Source organism: Rousettus aegyptiacus, unplaced genomic scaffold (assembly GCF_014176215.1).
Source record: "Rousettus aegyptiacus isolate mRouAeg1 unplaced genomic scaffold, mRouAeg1.p scaffold_m13_p_5, whole genome shotgun sequence".
Classification (NCBI taxonomy): domain Eukaryota; kingdom Metazoa; phylum Chordata; class Mammalia; order Chiroptera; family Pteropodidae; genus Rousettus; species Rousettus aegyptiacus.
Window position 1 is genome coordinate 119,468,854 of NW_023416308.1, and position 18,776 is coordinate 119,487,629.

At 65.1% G+C, this 18,776-nt stretch overlaps 1 protein-coding gene across 3 annotated transcripts in view; it reads right to left on the reverse strand.

Moving 5' to 3' along the window:
- SHANK2 (SH3 and multiple ankyrin repeat domains 2) overlaps positions 1 to 18,776 on the reverse strand; it is a 303,870-nt gene that overhangs the window by 6,128 nt on the left and 278,966 nt on the right. For 2 of the 3 annotated variants that reach the window (XM_036220412.1, XM_036220413.1), the window contains 5 exons: positions 17,477 to 17,497; positions 13,335 to 13,465; positions 12,879 to 12,990; positions 12,146 to 12,166; positions 8,513 to 10,919 (listed from right to left, as the gene is read on the reverse strand). In XM_036220412.1, the coding sequence (XP_036076305.1) occupies positions 8,513 to 10,919; positions 12,146 to 12,166; positions 12,879 to 12,990; positions 13,335 to 13,465; positions 17,477 to 17,497 (2,692 nt within the window). The remainder of the gene's footprint in view (positions 1 to 8,512; positions 10,920 to 12,145; positions 12,167 to 12,878; positions 12,991 to 13,334; positions 13,466 to 17,476; positions 17,498 to 18,776) is intronic. The other variant, XM_036220411.1, reaches the window with a different exon arrangement.

Sequence of the window (18,776 nt, forward strand, 5' to 3'; positions counted from 1 at the left end):
ATCGGAAAGGAGTCCCATTCTCCTGGCGTGGGCGTCCCTAGGAGTCCCTGTGTCCTTCCTGCCCTGGGCTTGGAGTGGGGACAGACTCAGTTCCTCTAGGAACCTCGCTGGTCCCGGGGAGACAGCTTGATGGCTCCCAAGGGAGGTCGCCTCTCAATGCCGAGACGGCCTGGTCATCACGGCCACCTGCACGGAGATGGCCTCGAGGCACAGCGCCCTCACAGGCTTTGGCCACAGCCGCTGCCAGCCACATTTGGGCTAGCTGCTCCGGGGCCTGTCCCCAGACCGAAGGCGTGGCCTTCCTACCACCTGAGAAAACCACGGGCACTGGTGAGGCGGCAGGAGTAGGGGTGCGTCTCTTGCCTTTTGGGCTCGTTCATATGAATGTGGACAGATCTGCCCCCATTCTAGAAAGATCCACCCCGCACTGGCCATCCTCAGGACCTGGACTTTGGGTGTGAGTGTGAATCGTGGCCCCGCCCAGTGGTGGCGGTGCCGACTGATGTTAGCCTCTGTCTGGTTCTCCGGGTCTCCACATACAAGCTGACTTCCTCTCCCTCCTAAGTCTGGAGCGTGGGCGGAGCTGCACTGTGCTGACCGGCAGTGAGAATGGCCGGCTGCAGCGTCTGAAGGAGAAGGTCAAGGAGACGGTCAAGGAGACGAGGGGTTTAGAGACGGACGGGAGCGAGCTGGAGACAGCCCAGCCTCCCGCCCTCGGTCCGTCTGGCTTTTGCTGCTGCTACTTTTCTCTATCACTGACATGTATTTGGGTAAAACTAGCAATTGGTTACCTAGGTGCCGCTAAGCCTGCGACACTTCCCAACTCGAGGGGTGTCATTGTTACTTTGAGAAGGGAACATTCCACGTGAGGACGCAGCAGCAGATCTGTGGGGGGGGGGGGCGGGGGGCCTGGGCAGGGACTCAAGCTTCGTCTTATCAGGACGAGCGTTTCCGGGGGCAGGGCCAGGGACCGTCCACCCACGGAGCGCTCACATGCAGTTGTCTGGAGGGCCGGTGGCCAGGGCGGGTTTATTACCCATGAGAACCAGCCAGGGCCCGGAGGGTGCTGCTGGCTCTTGGTTGTACTAGTTACACCAGCGGGTGGCAGGGGCAGCCAGGGCCGAGACCGTGAGGGCGGCTTCACTGCTCCCAGGCGCAGTGACTCAAAGTCTGGGGACAGGAGCCCTGCCAGGCCCCGGGGTGCCTCATGTAGAGGGTAAGGGCTGCACCCCCTAGGACCTAGACCCAGGTGCGTGAGAGGCAGGTGGGCCATGGACATAGCGTGGGTAAGACACCTGCATTCCAGGGCTCAGGTAGGACCAGAAGACCCCCCCAGTTCCAAGCTGGCAAAAGCTGAAACCGGCGGGGAGAGCGGGGGGCGGCCTTCGGTGGGGCCCACCGCCTCGCCCGGCCTGCCTCACGGCGGCGCCCGTGTCTGCTGGGGACGGCGCGTCTGTTCCACTTGGATGAATTAAGCTAAGTCAGTTGAAATAAAATCAGAGTAAGTGTGAAGCCACTCCGTCTGGAGGGGATTTGAGTTGCTAATTAGGGTCAAGGATCTTTGGGGAAGAGAGATTTTTGCAGAGTGGGTAAATATCCTACAAGAAGATATTTGCTCAGGTGAGGAATGCACTGGAGTCACAGCCTCGTGTGCTTTCTGACGGGGACTCTGCATGGCATCTGTGCGGGGGGCCCTGTCAGTTGGGGAGTGACCTTGCTGCCCACTGGGCTTTGTGAAAGAAGCAGAGGCAAGTTAGCCAGCCAGGGTGACGGCGATGGCTTCCACCCGGCGGCACGTCACAGCGGCACCTCTAGGCCAGAGGACGGGCGTCGGCACCACCCTCCTTGGAGATGCCCGGCCATTCCCGGGTGGTCAGGGTCTCTTTTAAGGAAGGGGGGGGGCGTGTTTGTCATCGGAAGCCGAGAGAAGGCCCCGCACCCACAGGCGGGCAGCGGGAAGGAGAGACAGCACACCAGAGGTCAAAGGCACTCCGGCAGGCGGCACTTACGTCTGTTCAGCACGACCTCCTTCTGCTAACGCCCGTCACGGGAGCGAATGAAAACGACAAAACGGAACGGCTTGAGACAACACTGCGAGTTAGTGAAAACGCACAGAGACGCTCGTGTCGTGGACGGAATGGTACGGGGGCTGGCTGAGGAGCCGTCCTCGCTGGTCCCTTCCCGGCCGAGGAGCGGGGGAAGTGGGCAGCCTGCGCCAGTGCCCGGCAGGAAACCAGCGTGGGGGGCGCTTTCTTATTTAGAGTGGGGATGTCACAGCCCTGTGTCCTCTGGTCTGGGACACGGTGCCCGTGCAGAAGAAAGTATCCAGGAGAAAATAGCACCCTTGGTGTGGGGGTGGCCCTGCCCGAAGCCCTCGAGAACCAGCTGGTGCCCTGGCTCGGCAGGGCTGCCCTTTGCCCTCTGCAGCTCCGGAAGGAGGGACCAGCATGCCTGGTTGGGGCGGGTCCCCACCTGTACAGGCGCTTTGCTTCTAATCCACACGGCCAGACGACAGCCCGACAGCTAACAGCGGGGGCTGTCGACCTGGCCGTGAGCTGGGGGCCTGCCCACGTCCCTGCTGGGAGTCGCTGCGGAAGTGGACCGCCCAGAGCCTGCGAAGCCAGCGAGGCCTGCGCTGGGCCGGCCCACCCTGCCCTCCTCCCACTGGCTGGATCTCCTCTGGGTTAATCACACGCTGTTCTCCACCGGATCCTCTGGTTGCCTAGATCATTATGTTGCTAAGCAACCACCGGGTTCCTGGGTGGAACACACGGGAATCTGCCTCCCCGATTTAGAACAGACGCACACATACCCGCACACACACACCCTTTTGGATTATCACACTCTTTCCTGCCTTTTACATCCAATCCATGTGGAAGCATGAGAATTAAAACAAAAATCGAGGGTTGATCGCCACACTCAGAGACACGTTATTCATCAGTAAGAGTTAACTCAGGTGGGGGCGTTAACATTCATGTGGCCTTTTCATTATATTCACAAATTCAGTTTGGTGCTCAAACAGGGACTGAGTGTGGGCCAGGGGCCACGTGGCTGGCCCGCACATTCTGTCCGTCAGGGACTGGGCACAGCACGAGATTCTGGCCAGCCTGGCCCCGTCGGACCTCTGCACTGTAGTTAATGCAGAGGTTCCACGACGGACCCATCTCGCACATCAGACTGCTTATTTTCAAACTGCTCTCCGAAGTTATTCTCTCTTTGCATCTCCACAGAAGAGGAGGGGGCGGGGCACCAAGTCAGCAAATGTGCCCAAGGCCCGCGTGCTGGCACCAGAGGCCATGCCTCTCACTCGCTCCACACTGCGGGTGCCTCAGCGCCTTCCTGCCCTGCCCTCACGTTGCCCACGGGCTCTGAGCACCAGGAGGGGGGCCAGGTCTGACCACAGCCCCCAGGGCCTGGCCCACGAAAGGGGTCCATTAAGAGGCTGTTGGGTGGACGGTGGGCAGATATGAGGCTGCTCCCTTCCCAGATCAGGAAGTCAGGTGCCTGACCGAGTTCACAGAGCCGGGGCTGCCGGCCAGTGCAACTCCTCCTGCCGGAACCTGCACAGCCAAGCGATGGCGAAGGTGCCCAGTCTTCCGGGAGGAATCTTCGCAGTGCCATGCTGGCTGAGCGGCCCGGACGTGCAGCCCGGGACGTGAGAACGTGAGAGTCAGACTGACTGGCTGTTTCCTGAGCAAAGATCGAATGCTGCCGCTGGACGAGAACAATGCCCTTCACGTGCCGGTCTGCGAGGAAACTGGAAGCAGACTGCACGACCCCGCGGATTGTCCAGTTTCATTCACTGACATCACCATAACGTTTCCATTGGTGCCGGAGGAGATGAAGCCACTGTGGGGCTTGAGGCCACGAAACGCCAATAAGCAGCTTCTACTGTCGAGTGGGTTTTGAAGTCTGTGCTCTGGGACCCGCTGGGCAATGATCACTTTGCTATTTAACAAACTGATTCAAAGTCCAGAGGCCCTCAGGATCATACTGCAGAGGGGGCGAAGAGCCGGAGGCCCTGGCAAGGTGAGTGGGCCTTGGAAGGGCAGGCGGAGCCAGAGAGCATCTCCTGGGAACTGGCCCCCTCGGGGCCACTGGGACTGGGGCCTCCGCGGGATGACTCTCCTCTCCCAGCCTCCCCGTGCCTCCGAGAATGCAGGCCAGTCTCAAGTCATCGCGAAGCTCCGAAGAGAGCTGGGTGATCTAGACGGGGCCCTGGGGAATCCAGCCGATGCCATGCCCTCTGGACAGAGCCAGAGGAGGACCCCGCACACCAACAGGCACCGTCACTGCTGTTCCGTGCGACATACAGACGGCGAGGGTGGACGCGCCCTCCCTGCCCATGCACACACTGTCCATAGGTGTGTCCTGCGGTAGCAGTGGTGCCTGGTGTCCTGGGTCACAGCCCTTTTGCTTTGTGTCAAAAGGTATGCGTCAGGCAGGTCGCCCTGTTTTCGTGGGTTCCTGGCTTGTCTGGGGGGCGCGGCCCCCGGTCACGCACCTGGACGCGGCAGCCTGCCTGCCGTCCGGCAGTGCCGTCAGCAGACGCGCCTTCTGGCCTCTGGGCCTTCGGCCCTGTGTTCCCCGGGCCTGCCTTTCTGCACGGCTGGCCCCTTCTTGTGCTTCAGGACTGTTCGGACGCCACTTCTTCAAGGAGTATCGCCTCTTTCCTGCGCGTGGCCAGCCTCACCTGTCCTTATCCCTGTGCAGCTCTTGGCACGCTCTGGGGTGTGTCACGTGTCATTTGCTGTCCGTTTCCCTGGAGGACACAGTGCCCCACGGAGGGGGAGAGCCTGCATGCTTTCTTGTTCAGCAGTGAGTCTCGGGGCTAGCTCGGGCCTGCACATCGGCAGCAGCCTGACTACCCCTCGAGTAAACGCCTAATGACTGATTCCGCCGCCCGGCATCCGGGGCCCAGGCGGGTGAGTCTCCTGCGTACCTGGACTGTGGACCCTTCCTGTTACCATCTGCCCGCAGGCTGGGCACGGGGCTCCTGCAGAGCAGCCCCCGGAGGACTTCCGACCTTGGACTCAGGAGGCCAGGGGCTGGGCTGTGGAGGCAGGCCCAAGGACCGAGTGTCCAGTGGGCTTCCCAGCCCTGTACCCGGGGAGCCTGGCCCCAGCTATGCGACTTTCTGGAAGACAGCGAGTACTCCAGATGGGGAGGCTCCCGCCCGTGCCCCACACCACCAAGGTCGTGAAGGTCACATGTGATGCAGGTTGCTGGCCACCAAGCTTTGTAAAGAAACCTCCGCAATTGCTGATAGTGCCTGCGCACAAGGCTGCCCTGACGTGCTGTGGCCGACGCCACGGCCATCCTCTTGGCTCCGTGCTTCCCAGGGAAGGGCCAGGCCAGCAGTGTCTGGGTTCACTTTGGGGATCTGACGAATGGGAGAACCGGCCAGCTGGTCACGGAGGCCTGCGCTCCTCTCATACCCAGCACCCTTCACTTGGGTCCAGTGTGACGCTGTCTTCAAGGGCGAGTGCTTCCTGGGAGTCAGGCTGGGGCCAGAGCAGCGCGTTCGCCGGAAGTGCCGGGCGTGCGGCTCCAGGTTGGGCCGGGGCGGCGCCTCGAGTCGTGTGTGCTACGGAGAACGGCTGCGTGTGTGAAATCAAGACACGTCGGATCTCAAGGCGGCCTGGGTTTGGGGAACGGCCATCGGCAGGCCATTGATGGCGAGTTAATCAGAGGTCCCCGGGTCAGCGGCAGCCCGCCACTGTCCTCCCACTGGCTCTGGCAGCAGTGGCCAGTCTCACCTCAGAGCCGTTAGGACGGAAGCCCAAGGGCACAGGGACGTTCAGAAGGGGACGCTCAGCTGTGGCTTCTGTGAGCAACCCCCAAAACTGTCCCTTTCTCAGGGGATCAAACTTCTCCCTGTGGAGGTGGGGTTTCCGCAGCACTGCTGGTCTGTCATTCCAAGGAGCGAGGCCGGTTTTCAGTTTTCCCTAGAAAACTTCGTGTCTTCTCCTGTGTCCTTGTCGTTAAGATGAGTCAGCAGGAATTCCCTCCCCAGTTCAGCCTGTTGGTGCCCAGGGCCGTTCCCAGTGTTAATTTTGATACCAGCCTGGCAGGTGGGCCAGGCCCAGAGGCTTTGGGCTCTGTCTGCTTTCCGGGTGGGTAAATGCATAGCCCATCAACTGTCGACAAGGCAGCGGCCCGCAATGGAGAGGCCTGCCCTCCGGAGAGGGACACAGGTAGTGGGGTTTAGGGACATAAGTGCCCGGGGAGAAGTGTGTCGCAGCCTTGGTAGCTCTGCCCAGCGGCCCCGCCCGACTTACCCTGGTCAGTATGCTTTGTGGGGCTGTGAGGTCAGACAGACCAGGGCAGTTGGCGACCTTCCCCTTTGACCTTGGGCCTCCCTCTGGTGTCGGCCGTGAGCTGGGAAGAGTAGGACACAGCCTCCAGTGCTCAGTGGTGCCAGCGGCTGCCTGGTGGCCAACTTTGCCTGCTGTCAGCCCTTCCCTGGGTGACCTCAGCCCTGCTGTTGTTATGTTAGGGAGGGGCCCCGCCCTCTAGGCTCGTTGCTGGTCCAGCAGGAGGCCAGGAGCGGGACCTGCTTGGTGCCTGCCAGCTGAGCTCCTGCTAGGGCTGTGCTGCGGGCCCTGCCTCAGAGCCCAGTGCCCAGCAGCCGGAGAGCGCTTGGTGGACATTGACCAACATCTTTATCATAAGCGAGCTGGGTTATAAATAACAGAACAGACCAGAAGTGGCGGCTCTTGGTAGTCAAGCCTGAGTCGGAGGTGGTCCTGCAGCTGCTCTCAAGAAATCCCACAGGACTCTGCCAGGTGACGTCTGCTCTGGGGTCCAACCCCACTATGGGACACAAGGCAGAGAAACCCTGGAGATGCATGCACCCCGGAGGCCCACTCTCCTACGCGCCCCCAGAAGCTCACCGGTCAGGAAAGGAGTAGAGCTGGAGGGGAATGGAGATGCTGCTCAGAGAGGCCCCCGCCGAGGCCCCTACCCCCTGGAGTGCTCCGAAGGGTGCGGCTCGGTGCAGGCTGCCCCGCAGCCTGGGCGGCCCTAGGCTCGGCCCCTGCGGCATCTTTGCGTTCAGACTGCCAGCGAGGGGCAGTGCCTGTCAGAACCTGTGCCTGCGTCTGGGCCCCGCCTACCGCTGGCAGTGCCCGTGGACAGGCCCCTGGCCTCTGTCCCCATGTCTCCTGAGAAACGGGCACACTTAACACCTGCTCCCCTGTTCCCAAGTGCCCTAAAGATGAGTCACCATATGAAAGTGCTTTGTGAAACGTAGAACACTTAAGATAAAGCATCTTAATTGTTGTACCACCAATTGTAGCAACTAAAGAACGGCATCGTTACATAAACAGAGAGGCCTAGATCATCCAGTTCTTGAGATTTCCTTGAGACTGCTGAATACGTGCTATTTGCAGGTATGTGTGTACACACACCTGCTGGAAACAGAATTTTAAAGACTTCCTCTTCAGGTGGAGGTACCACCTGAATGTCCCAGTTCGTGGTGGGCGTCCCGTTAGAGGACAGCAGTGTCCGTGTGCTGCCCTCGGCCGAGGCTGGCCAATCACTATTGCCCTGAGGAGGGGTGGGAGCAGCCGATACTTATTTACATCCACCCCGAAAGGTCACTAGGAGAACGGTGGCACCCGCCACATCTCAGGACCCCACCGCGGTGCGACATTGATGACTAACGGACTTTGTTGTCTGCAGGAGACGCCTGCCCAGCAGGACCGCAAGGAAAGGCCTCGTCAGTCAGGATGATGAGCCCTGTGCGTGAACGTCAGTGGGAGAAGCCGAGGAACACGGCTCTGGGGACAGTGTGATGGTACGTGTCCTGGGGGCAGGGGCCGAGGACGGGGGGCATCGTGGGAGCGACGGACAGCGGGCAGATGGTCGGGGCCCTGGGCCGGAACGTGTGGGGTGAGCCTCCGCGCAGCCTCCCGGTGGGTTGGGTTTAGAAACGACCCTGCCTAGTCCGCTCTCAGTTGCAACGGTGGTAACCTCAGCGCTGCGTGATACCGTGAATGGCCGACCAGGGACAGTGGAAGACTTTTCATCCCTAAGGCCTGCACGCCGGGGTAGGATGGGCTTCCGGAGGAAATGCCTTCCACCCTGAATTCAGTGGCGAAGCCACAGCACGGCACCTCCCGGGCCCCTGAACCAGTGAGATGCACGCGCGCCCCCACACCCGCCGCCCGCTCACCGCCCGCCGGCGCGGAGGCCCTCCCGGACCAGCTCGCTGGAGCGCAGTTTCGGCTTCTGCGAGGCTCCAGAGCGGCCTTTGGGAGGTCCTGGCCGCGCTCCGGAGGCCCGGGAGGGCCGGCTTTGCGCAGCTGCCGTGACCATGAGTCCACACTCAGGAGTGCCCGTCCTGCAGCGGGGCGGGGTCTGGTCTGCTGCACCGGAGTCCGGGAGAACGAGGTGCGACACAAGAGGCTTCGGGAACCCCCTCTTCACGGCCACTGCGGCTGCTCCCCAGGGCGCCTCCTGGTCATGCTGCCCAGCCGAGGCTGCGTCAGTCAGGCGCGGGACTTACCTTGGAGCGAGGCCGGCCGGCTTGGTCCCTGTCGGCGAGTCTAGTCCTTCCCCCGGCTTGGCTGATTTCTCTCGGTTCATTTGCTGCAAGATTGAGTTCAATTCGCTGATCACGTTTGCCTTTGGGCCTGAGAGAATGGGGCTCTTGACCTCCGAGACGTCGCCCCACAACTTGGAGGTCCTTGGCTGGATCCCCTTCGTGGGCATGGGCTGGGCACCGCCGGGCGGCGGCGGGGGTGCGGGTGGGGGGATCCCGAAGCCGTCTGCGTCCTCTTCCACGAGCGCGTCTTGATAAAGTGCATTGCTTTTGTGAATGATGGGCTTCACTTTCGGCTTGGGAGGCACAGGGGGTCTGTCGAGCACGAACGCTTGTCCGTCCGCGTGGACGGTGCAGGTGTCCATGCTCTCCCCGCCCTCCGAGGACAGGGTGGAGATGCTGGACACCGTGGAGATGGTGCTGGTCGTCTCGAGATGGTGGTCGCTGCTGCTCCGGCTGTCCACCTCCTCGATCCCGGAGTCCGTGACAGTGTCGAAGCTTTCGGGGGGCGGCAGGAAGGAGGCAGGCAGACAGTTTGAGAGACCCGCTGGCTTCTTGCCGTCTGCGGAGTTGGCTGGCTGGCTGGAGTTCAGCGAGGGGGACGGGGAGGTGTCGTTTTTTTTCTGCTTGACCAAGTCAGTGAGAGCAGGGACGGAAGCGACTCGGTCGTCGGGGATATCAAAGCTGTTTGCGAACTCCAGGGGAGGAGGCAATGGCTCTGTGAAAACAAAATCCTCGTCCAGGTCCACGGAGGCCAGAGGTGGGGGAGGGATGCGAAATGGCAAGATCACCGCCTCCTCCAGGGAGCCCGCCGCCGCCATTGTCCTGCCGGGCGTGCTGGCGGCAGGCGCGGGGCCCGCGGAGATCTGTAAAGCACCTTCGGTTTCGGGGACGCCTTCTGGCACCTCGGGGGGCAAGTTGTCCAGCTTCGCTTCCATGTCAGCTTTCTCCTCCTCTTCCTCCAGGAAGTCTTCCGGCTTGGCAGCGTCCACGGTGTGAACCATCAGCAGACCGGCCGACTTCTGCTGGGACGTGTCCATGATGTTGATCAGCATGTTCTTCTTGTCGTCGCCCTTCCGGTCCCTGCCCAGGTCGCTCTCGTACTTGTTCTCGGTCTCCTGCCGCCGCAGGAGCCCGCGTGTGTTCTGCCTGGTCACCGGGGGGAAGGCTGCCTCCACGCTGGGCCGCATTTTGGTATCGATGTAGAGAGGTTTGTTGAGGTCGGCCTTGGGCGCCTCCCCCTTGGGGCCCTGCTGGGACTCCTTCATGGCTCGGTCCCTCGCGGAAAGTGCCAGGGCCAGCGGGGAGCTGGGGTCCAGCAGCCTCCCTGTGAGGGGGTGGATGTAGTTCTCGGGCCCAGCCATGCTGCTGCTCTTGGGGGGCACCGCCGGGCTGCTCTCGGGCCCCTTGGCTTTGGACATGAAGTTCGCTGGCCTGCCGGCCTCACCCTGAGCTGCGGCCTCGCCACCACCCACAAAATGGCTCTCGGGCTCCCTGGGCGCTGCCCCGGGCATTGTGGGTGACAGCTGATCGGCACCCTCCTCCTCCCCGAAGCCGCCCTCCTCGGGGAACGTGGAGGGCCGCATTCGGGGGGCGGGCAGCCCCAGCCCCACGTCCTCGTCTCCCAGGTCTGTGGAGAGGAAGGCTGGCGAGTTCCTCCTGGCTTCCAGCCGCTTCTCCCGGTCGCGCACGGCCCCGGCGATGGCGGCGGCGAAGGGGCTGCTGACGGTGAGGCCGTCGTCGGGCCGCAGCTGGCCCGGCTGCTCGGAGGCCTGCGGGTCGATCTCCATGCTGCTGCCCTGGCTGCTCTTCCCGCTGCTGCTGGTGGAGGGCTCCTTGACGATGATGGTGGGGATGGGGATGGAGCACGTCTTCTCGGGGCTGTCCTCCACGTTGGACTGCTTCACCAGCATGCCCTTCCGCCGCGCCGGCTTGGCGGGCACGTACACGGCCTTGCTCGCGATCTTGCCCACCTCCGAGTACGGGTTCTCGGGCATCTGGCCCCGCTTGCTGCGGAAGGTGGCCTGGGCGGCGGTGGCGCGGCTGTAGAGGTCGTCGGAGTCCAGGGAGTAGCGGTCCAGCTCGCGGCGGTAGTACAAGCCCTTCTCCCTCGCCATGGTGACCACCGTGTCTGAGCGAGCTGCTGGCGACACCTTGGCGGAGTTCTGCGTGAACGCGGGCTTGATGGTCCCGTAGACTCTCGGGGTCGGGGACTTGGGGCAGTTGTAGGCGGTGGGGGAAGGCGGAGGGGGGGACGGGGGCACAGACTGGGGCGGCGGGGGGATGTCCTCGGAGGTGTCCGGCATGGACAGGCTTCTGGTGAACTTCAGCATGGGCGGGGCCAGGAACTGCCGCTCTTCCTCCGTTATCCCTGCGAGCAGAGCAGAGCGCGGGTTAGTCTGCGACCGCGGCGGCACCAAGCGCCCTGCGGACCCCGGGCCTGGGCGGCCCAGCTCCGCACACCCCCCGCCGGCCCCAGACGCAGAGCGAGTGCAGCACACAGCGCGGGGCGGGCGCGCGGCCCCTTCCCGACCAAAAGAAGAAAGAAAACAGAGAGGCACGGGATGCCCCGAGTGCATACTGCTGGAATGTTCCGTGTGTGCTGCCGTGTGCACGTGTGTGTGTGTGTGTGCACGTGAGTGCGTGTTGGGGTCGGGCCGGGGTGGATCAGGAGGCACCATCCTTTTAGGGTTGGCCAGGGCCCCCGGGGAGCTTTCAGAGTCTGGAGGCTGAGGCCGCCTCCCTGCTCGCTGAGGCGAGGGCAGGGGGCGCCTGGGCAGCGGGGGCTGCGGCGGGAAAGGGGCGGCTGTGCGGGAAGCACTGGCACCACCGCCGCCCTCGAGCCCGTGGCCGCGGGGCGGTGTCGCCCGCGTGGCGGGAGCCCACTCCGTCGCCCGACCTCGCCAGGCCGCCCCCGGGCTTGAGGGTACTGGGGCTCCCTGGGCCCTCAGGGGGATGCCAGAGGCTGTGTGTGCGGGGAGCCCGGACCTGTCTCTAACCCAACTCCCCGAGTCCAGCTGGGACCAGGGTCCTGAGTGACACTCGGCCACTGGGCCCTCCAGAAGCTCTGGAACCGGCCCCGCAAGACCCCGTGGGCTGGGCTGAGGGGTGCAGTGTCACCCCAGTGATCAACCAGGGTCACGACTTGGCTGACGGGGCTCGGACTCGGTCGTGGTGCGCCCCTCCTCGCCGGCCCTGATCATCCTGTGCCTGCGTCCCAAGACACACCACACCAGCAGGATGCACTCCGGGCGGGATGCGGCACTCAGGCTCCGATGCCAGCGTCGTGCCGGGGGCATGCAGGGTTTTGAAGGAGGTCACAAAACCAATCGCTTCCATTAAAAAAAAGCTCGTCAAGCAAAATACAGTAACTTATGGGAATCTCCACTCCATAAGGGGGTCCCAGACCCAGCACACCCGTGGGGGCCTCTTTGGTGTCGCAAAGATGGCCTGGTGGCTCCAAGGCCTCCGCTGACCGGTGGGTACGTGTCGGTGGCCTGACAGTCACGTTCCCAAGGAGTGACCATTTAAGAATACGCCTTAGAGTGAACTGGGTCGCATTCAGGCTACGGGTCCCAAACCGCAAGGTTCACTCACCTGATAGAAAGATTCTGCTGTCTGACGGGAGGAAATCGATCGTTATCGGCCAGTCAGAGCCAGGGACACGACGCGGCGTGTGCGCTGCTCCGTGCGGCCGAGCGACCCGGCCGGGGACGTCAAGGGACCAGGCCGCCACGATCGCGCGCTGTGTGGTTACTGCCTCAGGTGAGGGACAAGGAGGCGGCGCCCCTACGCGGCGGCACGGGGGGCAGAGGCCCATGGCGCCCGCCGCACGCCCTTGTCTCTGAGCGGCCTCGGCCTCCCCGTGTTTGCGTGGTAAAGGCAGCGCTGGGCGATCGCACGGGGGCCTGCCTGCGGGTCACGGATACTCGCACGGAGCAGTCCGTGGGGAGCAGGGTGACGTCAGCAGGGGAGAGGAGGCGTTTCCGTGACACGCGGTGAGGACGGTTTTATTAGAACTCGAGAGCCCGACCCAGCGCCCTCAGAAGTGCGTCCACTGAGCTCACCCGACAAAACGTGGCAGTGGCCGGCAGCGCACGGAGCGGGGGACACAGTGACACAGGGCCCGCTGCCCAGCCCGCCCGGTGGACCGCCCGTCACAGCCGCCGCTTCGCGAGGCGGGAGGGGCCGCCCTGGGTTTGGCGTCCGGCGGGCAGAGACGCTCCAGACCACCGGAGCGCTCAGAGGGCGCTCTGGCGGGCGGGCCGGGGCGTGGCCGGGGCGGGCGCCGACCAGGGGCAAGCTCTCCGGGGCCGGCCGCGCTCCTTACCTATTGACTTCTGCCTTCGCATCGTACCTCGAGGGAGGCCCAGACACGGGCCTTTGGGGCTCCCGGGCACAGTGGGCGTCATCACGGCGATCCCCTGGCGCTCGTACACGGACTGCAACCGGAGGGCCGGGGTCAGACGCGCGTCTGGACCTGCCCTTCCGCAGTGGCCAGGCCCAGAGGGCGACACGGACGCCCGGGCAGTGGGCGCCTGTCACGTGAGTGTCCGGCTGAGGCCTGAGCACTGGCTGGGCCTCCCAGCCCCGGAGAACGGCTGTGGCCCGAGGCCCTGGACGGACGTGTCCTCCTCTTGTGGGGCTGAGATATGGGCTCCGTGTCAGGACAGGGTGAGGAGCGTGACTCGGAGCTACGAGGATGGCCGTCGCCACGCCTGTGGGGCCCTGCCGTCTTCCGCGTGACGCGGGAGCCCCGCCCGCTCCCCCAGTCCGCGCCACTCACGTTCACGTCCGAGACGGGTGGGAAGCACCTGCTGGTGGGCCGTGGCTTGATGGTGGCCACCCGGGACTCCACGGCCATGTTCTCCGCGGCCCGGGACGGCTTGGGAGCCGGGACCACCTCATCGGCTTTATCTGCACCGTGAACAGAATGGTGGGTGTGGGTGTCAGAGACCGAAACCCCAGACGCGCCCGGGGCGAGGGGCTCAGGCCGAAGAGCCCCGAAGTGCGTCCCGCGCGTCGACACAGCACGGAGCTGCTCTGGCCCCCGGAGACGAGCAAGCGGGTGCCACACGCGGTGTGTTCACAGCAACCCGATCCTGGTCCCCAAACCCTCACCCCGGGAGGGGGCACGCGGACAAGACACAGGAAGAAGGCCCTGGGCCGCCCCGGAAGTCCCGCCCGTGGTGGATGCGGCCTTCGCACCACCGGTGCCTATTTTCAATGGCGTTAACGAGGCCGCTGCTTGGACTGTTTAAGAGCCCGGAGGTGGTTCCTTTGTGACCAGATGCAGTTGCCAGGGCCGAAGGGCTGGAGGCCATGCGGGTGCGCGGGCGTGAGCAAGCCCAGTGCACTTGAGCCTGGGCCGTGTGCAGGAGCCCCCACTCCACCCCCAGTACTAGCATACTCTCACTTTGTGAAAAAGAAAGCCAAGGATTAGTTATTAGTGATCCTTACAAATTAAGAATGTTTTAGTTGAAATTTAAATCATTAAATTTGTTTGAAAACTTGAAAACTGAAGCACATCCTGGAACTGCCCCGACGCCCCGGCCGTGTGTGTAGGACACGAGTCCAGGCTCTGGGGGCCGCTCAGGGCCGGTGGAACGCAGGACCCTGCTCCGCCGAGACCCGCGGGCGTCCCACTGGGTGGGGCTGGGCACGCGGGCTCCCTCCCACCGGGGCCTCTGAGTCGGCACAGCGGCAACGTCCCACCGAGGACCTTGCCGCCAGGTCACCAAGAACATTCTGTCCTCAAGCCAGGGTTCTAGGCACCCTGACCCATCCTGGGTCTGGTGACCGTGAAGCTCACATCATCGACAAGGGCCAGGCATCTGGGCGTCACCTAGCCCCCCGCAGTGAGGCTGGCGTGAGAGGCCGAGAGCAGACAAGTGTCGGGCCGAGGTTATTCTAGAACCGTTACAGCCACAGCACCGAGTCACGCAGACCAGGGTCTCCAAACAGGAACCGTGGGAGGGAGGGCACTGGCAGACGTTCCGCACACCAGCCCGCCTCGCAGGGCGCCAGCAGGCGGGACGCAGGTGCTTCCTGGTTAATCCCCAACGGGCCTGGCTCTAGGCCAGTCCTGCACCAGCCCGATGTCACACCCTGCCCGCCGGTCGGTGCTTGTTGGCCTGAGGACGTTCGCGGGTTTAAGGGACATTAAAAGAGGAGGAAGGACAGACACCATGTTAGAGAAGCGCCTGCGACGCCGGACACCATCTGGGCTTGACCGGAGTCGGGACCGTCGTCCCGGCGCACCTGCCAGCCAAACGCCGCGATGCTCAGGCAGCGGCGGCCAGAAGGCCCCTCCCCCGCGCCGCGCCTGCCCTCGGAGCCCCCCCCCCCCGCAGCCCCGCCCCCACCGGAGTCCGGGCCGCGTGGCTCTCCTGGCTCTTGGCTGCCCCTCGGGACTGGTCAGGAACACCCGGCTCTCTAGTGTCGCTCGCCGTGGGGATTCCTTCAGCCAAGGTCACGGTCCTGAGTCCATCCGTCCCCACCTGCTGTTAGCCTGGCCTCTCTCCCTTCGCCTACGGCAGGGCTCAGTGGCTCAGTGGCACCTGGTTGACCTGCTTGGTAAGCCGGGGGACCCCAGGGTCCCCTTGGCCTGTCCCTGGAGGCCGGGCCCCTCCAAGTGGCCGTCGGCCTTGCTTCAGCCGAGCGCCAGGTGCTTCTCCAGCGAGGGTGGGGACTTGGGTCTCCCGGGCACTGGGAGTTTGCCCGCAGGTTAGCACAGCTTCCACAGGCCCAGGCTCAGCTCTTGCAGCCGCTCGGCCCAGCTCTCCCCTGGGGCCTGTGCTACCCCGTTTGCCCTCAGGCCCAAGAGCACGGGTCTGGGGACTAGAGGAGGTCGTCAGGAGCACTGGGGCCTGAGCGGGTTCTAGAGATGAGGAAGTGGTGGAGTCTCGGGTCTTCGTCGCTGGGGAAGCGGGGTCTCGGGTCTTCGCCGCTGGGGAAGCGGGGTCTCGGGTCTTCGCCGCTGGCCTGCAGTCACCGAGCGGGAGGCGGCTCCGCGCCGGGGATGCTGCCGATGGGTCAGTTTCCTGGATCCGCTGAGGTGAAGTGCTTCTAACCGGGCGGTTTACGGAGGCAACGTCATTCCCACGCGGTCGGGGGGCCGGAACTCGGGAAGCAAGGTGGCGGCAGGCTGCTTCCTTCCGGGGGCCCCCGGCGAGGCGCCTCCTGGGCTCTGGCTGCGTCACCCCAGCCTCTGCCTCCGTCGCCACGGGGCCCCCACACGCGTCTCTCTGCTGCGTCTCTGCCTCTCTCTCCTCTTGCGAGGGCCCCGTCCCCAGGGCAGGGCCCACCCCAGTCCACGAGGCCCTTGCCCCGTTCCGTCTGCAGAGACCTTCCTTCCAGACAGGGTCCCCTGCACAGGGTCTGGGTGGACGTGAATTTTGGGGACACAATTCCACCAGTGCCTCCACGAAGGCCCGATTTTCTCCTCTTCCACACGGCCTTTCTGGAGCGTGCAAATGCTTCTTGGGAGCTGAGGTGGCGTGACAGGCCTGGAGCGTTCATGGCGCACTTGCTGCGTGCTGGGGGACGCGGGAGCCCCACGCCGCGCACCGTGGTCCCCGGGCCCCGGCACAGGTCCTGCAGGAGCGGGGTCCGCGCGCCCGCCTCCGGTTCCGGCTGGGGTGGGGCAGGGCGGGGCGGGGCGCTTGGCACCGACTCTGCATGCGGTGCTCTCTGATGTCCGAGAGCCGGTGGCCTCCGCTCTGGACCCTGTCCTCCGTGGTTCTGCCGGCCCCAGGGACACGGCCTCTGTCCTCATCTTCTATCACAGTTCGGGGTGTCTGGCGGCCGGAGGCGCCCTGGGGGAGGAGGCGCAGTGGATGTGGCCACAGCCCCCCGGGCCCTCGCTGGCAACGGGCTTTCTGGGCCAGCTCCACTCCAGGGGCGGGTTCCCCGGGGCCCACGTGGGGTGCCTTTGTCCGGATGGTGGTGGACGGAGGGGCCGTTCCTGTTTGTTGGGGGTCGGCCTTAGGCTGAGGGGAGGCTACAGGGAAGTCAGAGCCCAGGGAGCATTCCGCGTCCTGGGCTGACCGCGTGGCCAGCGTGGTGGCTGATCCCAGAAAGCCCCTGGGGGTTTCTGGGGCAGCCCCTGGGGCTTTGGAGGCCCAAGACCGAGCTGCTAGGCTGGCCTGCTCCCACAGACGTTCGGGGGAGAAAGGGGGCGCTCCCACCTCAGCGCTCGGGGACCGCGCCCCCCGATGCCGCCTCACTGGGTTCAAGGCCCACCTCCCCTGGTTTCGGTGCTTTGGACACTGTCCGCCCAGGGTCATGGGATAGGACCCCTCCCCCTCCCCCAGAAAAGCAGTTTTGACCCAATAGTGTTTCTCTTAACTGTTGGGGTGGTTGTTTCTAGCAGCCAGGTGAGAAACACCCCAAAATGTGGTGCTGCTGAAGGAGGGGCCTGTGTCCTCCAGGGTGCACGTGGGGCTGTGTCACGTGGGGCGGTGGTCTTGGCTGCTCCCAGCACAGCGACGGCCAGGCCTCGCACCCGTGCCAGCCCCCCGGGGGGCAGGGCAGCCGTGGCCTCACAGCTCAAGGACACTTTTTCTTGAGGGGGCAGAGCCAGCCTCCTGGGGAGTCCTACGGGGTTGCCCTGCCCATGGCCAGGGGGCCAGCCCTCTGCTGGCCTGCACCCTGAGCGGCAGCCGCCCAGAGGGCAGGCCTAGCTGTGACGGCCGAGGGTCCTGCGGGCTTCGCAGTCACGAGATGGGGACACGTCGGGGGACACAGACGGGAAGGGGGGAGCAGACGCGACAGACTGCACGGGGCCGTGTCCGGGAGCGGGCCCACGCGGGGGACACAGCACAGGGTCACGGCACAGGGGGACGCCACGCCCACGGCCACACAGGGAGGCCCCCCCCGCAGGGCGTGCGGGCGGGGGCTGCACACAGACTCGCGCTCTCCCCTTACCCTTCTTCTTCCGGACGGAGGCTTGCAAACAGAAAGGGGAGTGTGAGTCCCAGGCGGCAGCACCGACCGGGGCCTGGGTGCCGGGCCCACCGGACCCGGCCCGACCCGACCCTCCGCGCATGCGGCCCAGACGCGGGCGCGCGGGCGTCTGCGGCCTTCCGGGGACCTGGACACCGGGGCCGACCTTCCGACAGGTCCCGCTGGTAACCCCGTTCCTGCGCCCCCAGCGGCCTGCGTGGACAGCGGGCTCCGCCCGGCACGTGGGAGCCGGAAGGGCCCGCACCAGGCGAGGGGGCCGAGGCCTCAGGGGACGGGGCGGTGTCCGTCTGTCCGAGCCGACCCCACGGGAGCCCCCCTTTGCAGGTGGGCTGCTTGCTGGCCCCTTGAGGGGGGGCGGGCCCTGCCGCAGGCCCTTCGGGGAGCGAGTGGCCCAAGCCCCTCATTTCAGAAGGCATGCGGTGATTCCGCTGTCCCCTCGGGGGCCACGCCAGGGGCCGGGGACAGTGGGGTTTTCTGGTCTTGTCAGCCAGACATGACGCAGTTAAGGTGGGTGGGGGAGGGCCCGCGGGGGGCTGCGGGTCTGGGGGACAGTGCCCCAGCAGCTGCTCTCTCCCGAAGAACTGGGCCAGGGCGCTGGCCGCTAGATTCCAGCCCCGGGACGTGGCGACCGCGAGAGGCACTCGCAGGGAGGTGGCCCGGATCCGGAGGACGGCCCGCCCGCCGTAGACAGGGCGCATGAGGCCCAGCTCAGAGGAGCCACAGGAAGGCAGCGGGGTGGGGAGGACAGCCAGAGGTTCTCGGGGTGAAGCCTGGGACCAGGTGGGGGCGACGGCCAGGACGCCTGGGCTTCACGGCCCGGACCGGCCGGGCCACGTGGGCTTCGGGCTTGGGGCTGGCGTCTGAGCCGCAGGCCCTGCCCACCTGCCCCCCGCATGCTGTCAGCGGAGCCGGCGTGTTCCCCCACCCCGCCCCGCCCCGCGTGGCTCAGTCACTCCTGCCAAAGGTGCCCCGGGCTCTGCGGCGACCCCCAGCACGACGCTCAGCCAGCGTCCCAGAGGCTCGCGCCGCCAGCTCCAGGGCCAGCCCTCTGAGCGACGGCCACCGCGGGCTGCTGGGCCCGGGGCCGCGGCACTCTGCACGGCCGTGCCCGCCTGTGACGGGGTCTGAGGGCCAGGGCCGCTTCGCCCCTTACGGACCTTTCGAGACGATGCCAGGAGCTCCCTACACTTGGTGAGCACCCACCAGGCCCACCAACCCTACCGCCACCTACGCCAACCCCCGGGCAGAGGTGGCCTTAGGC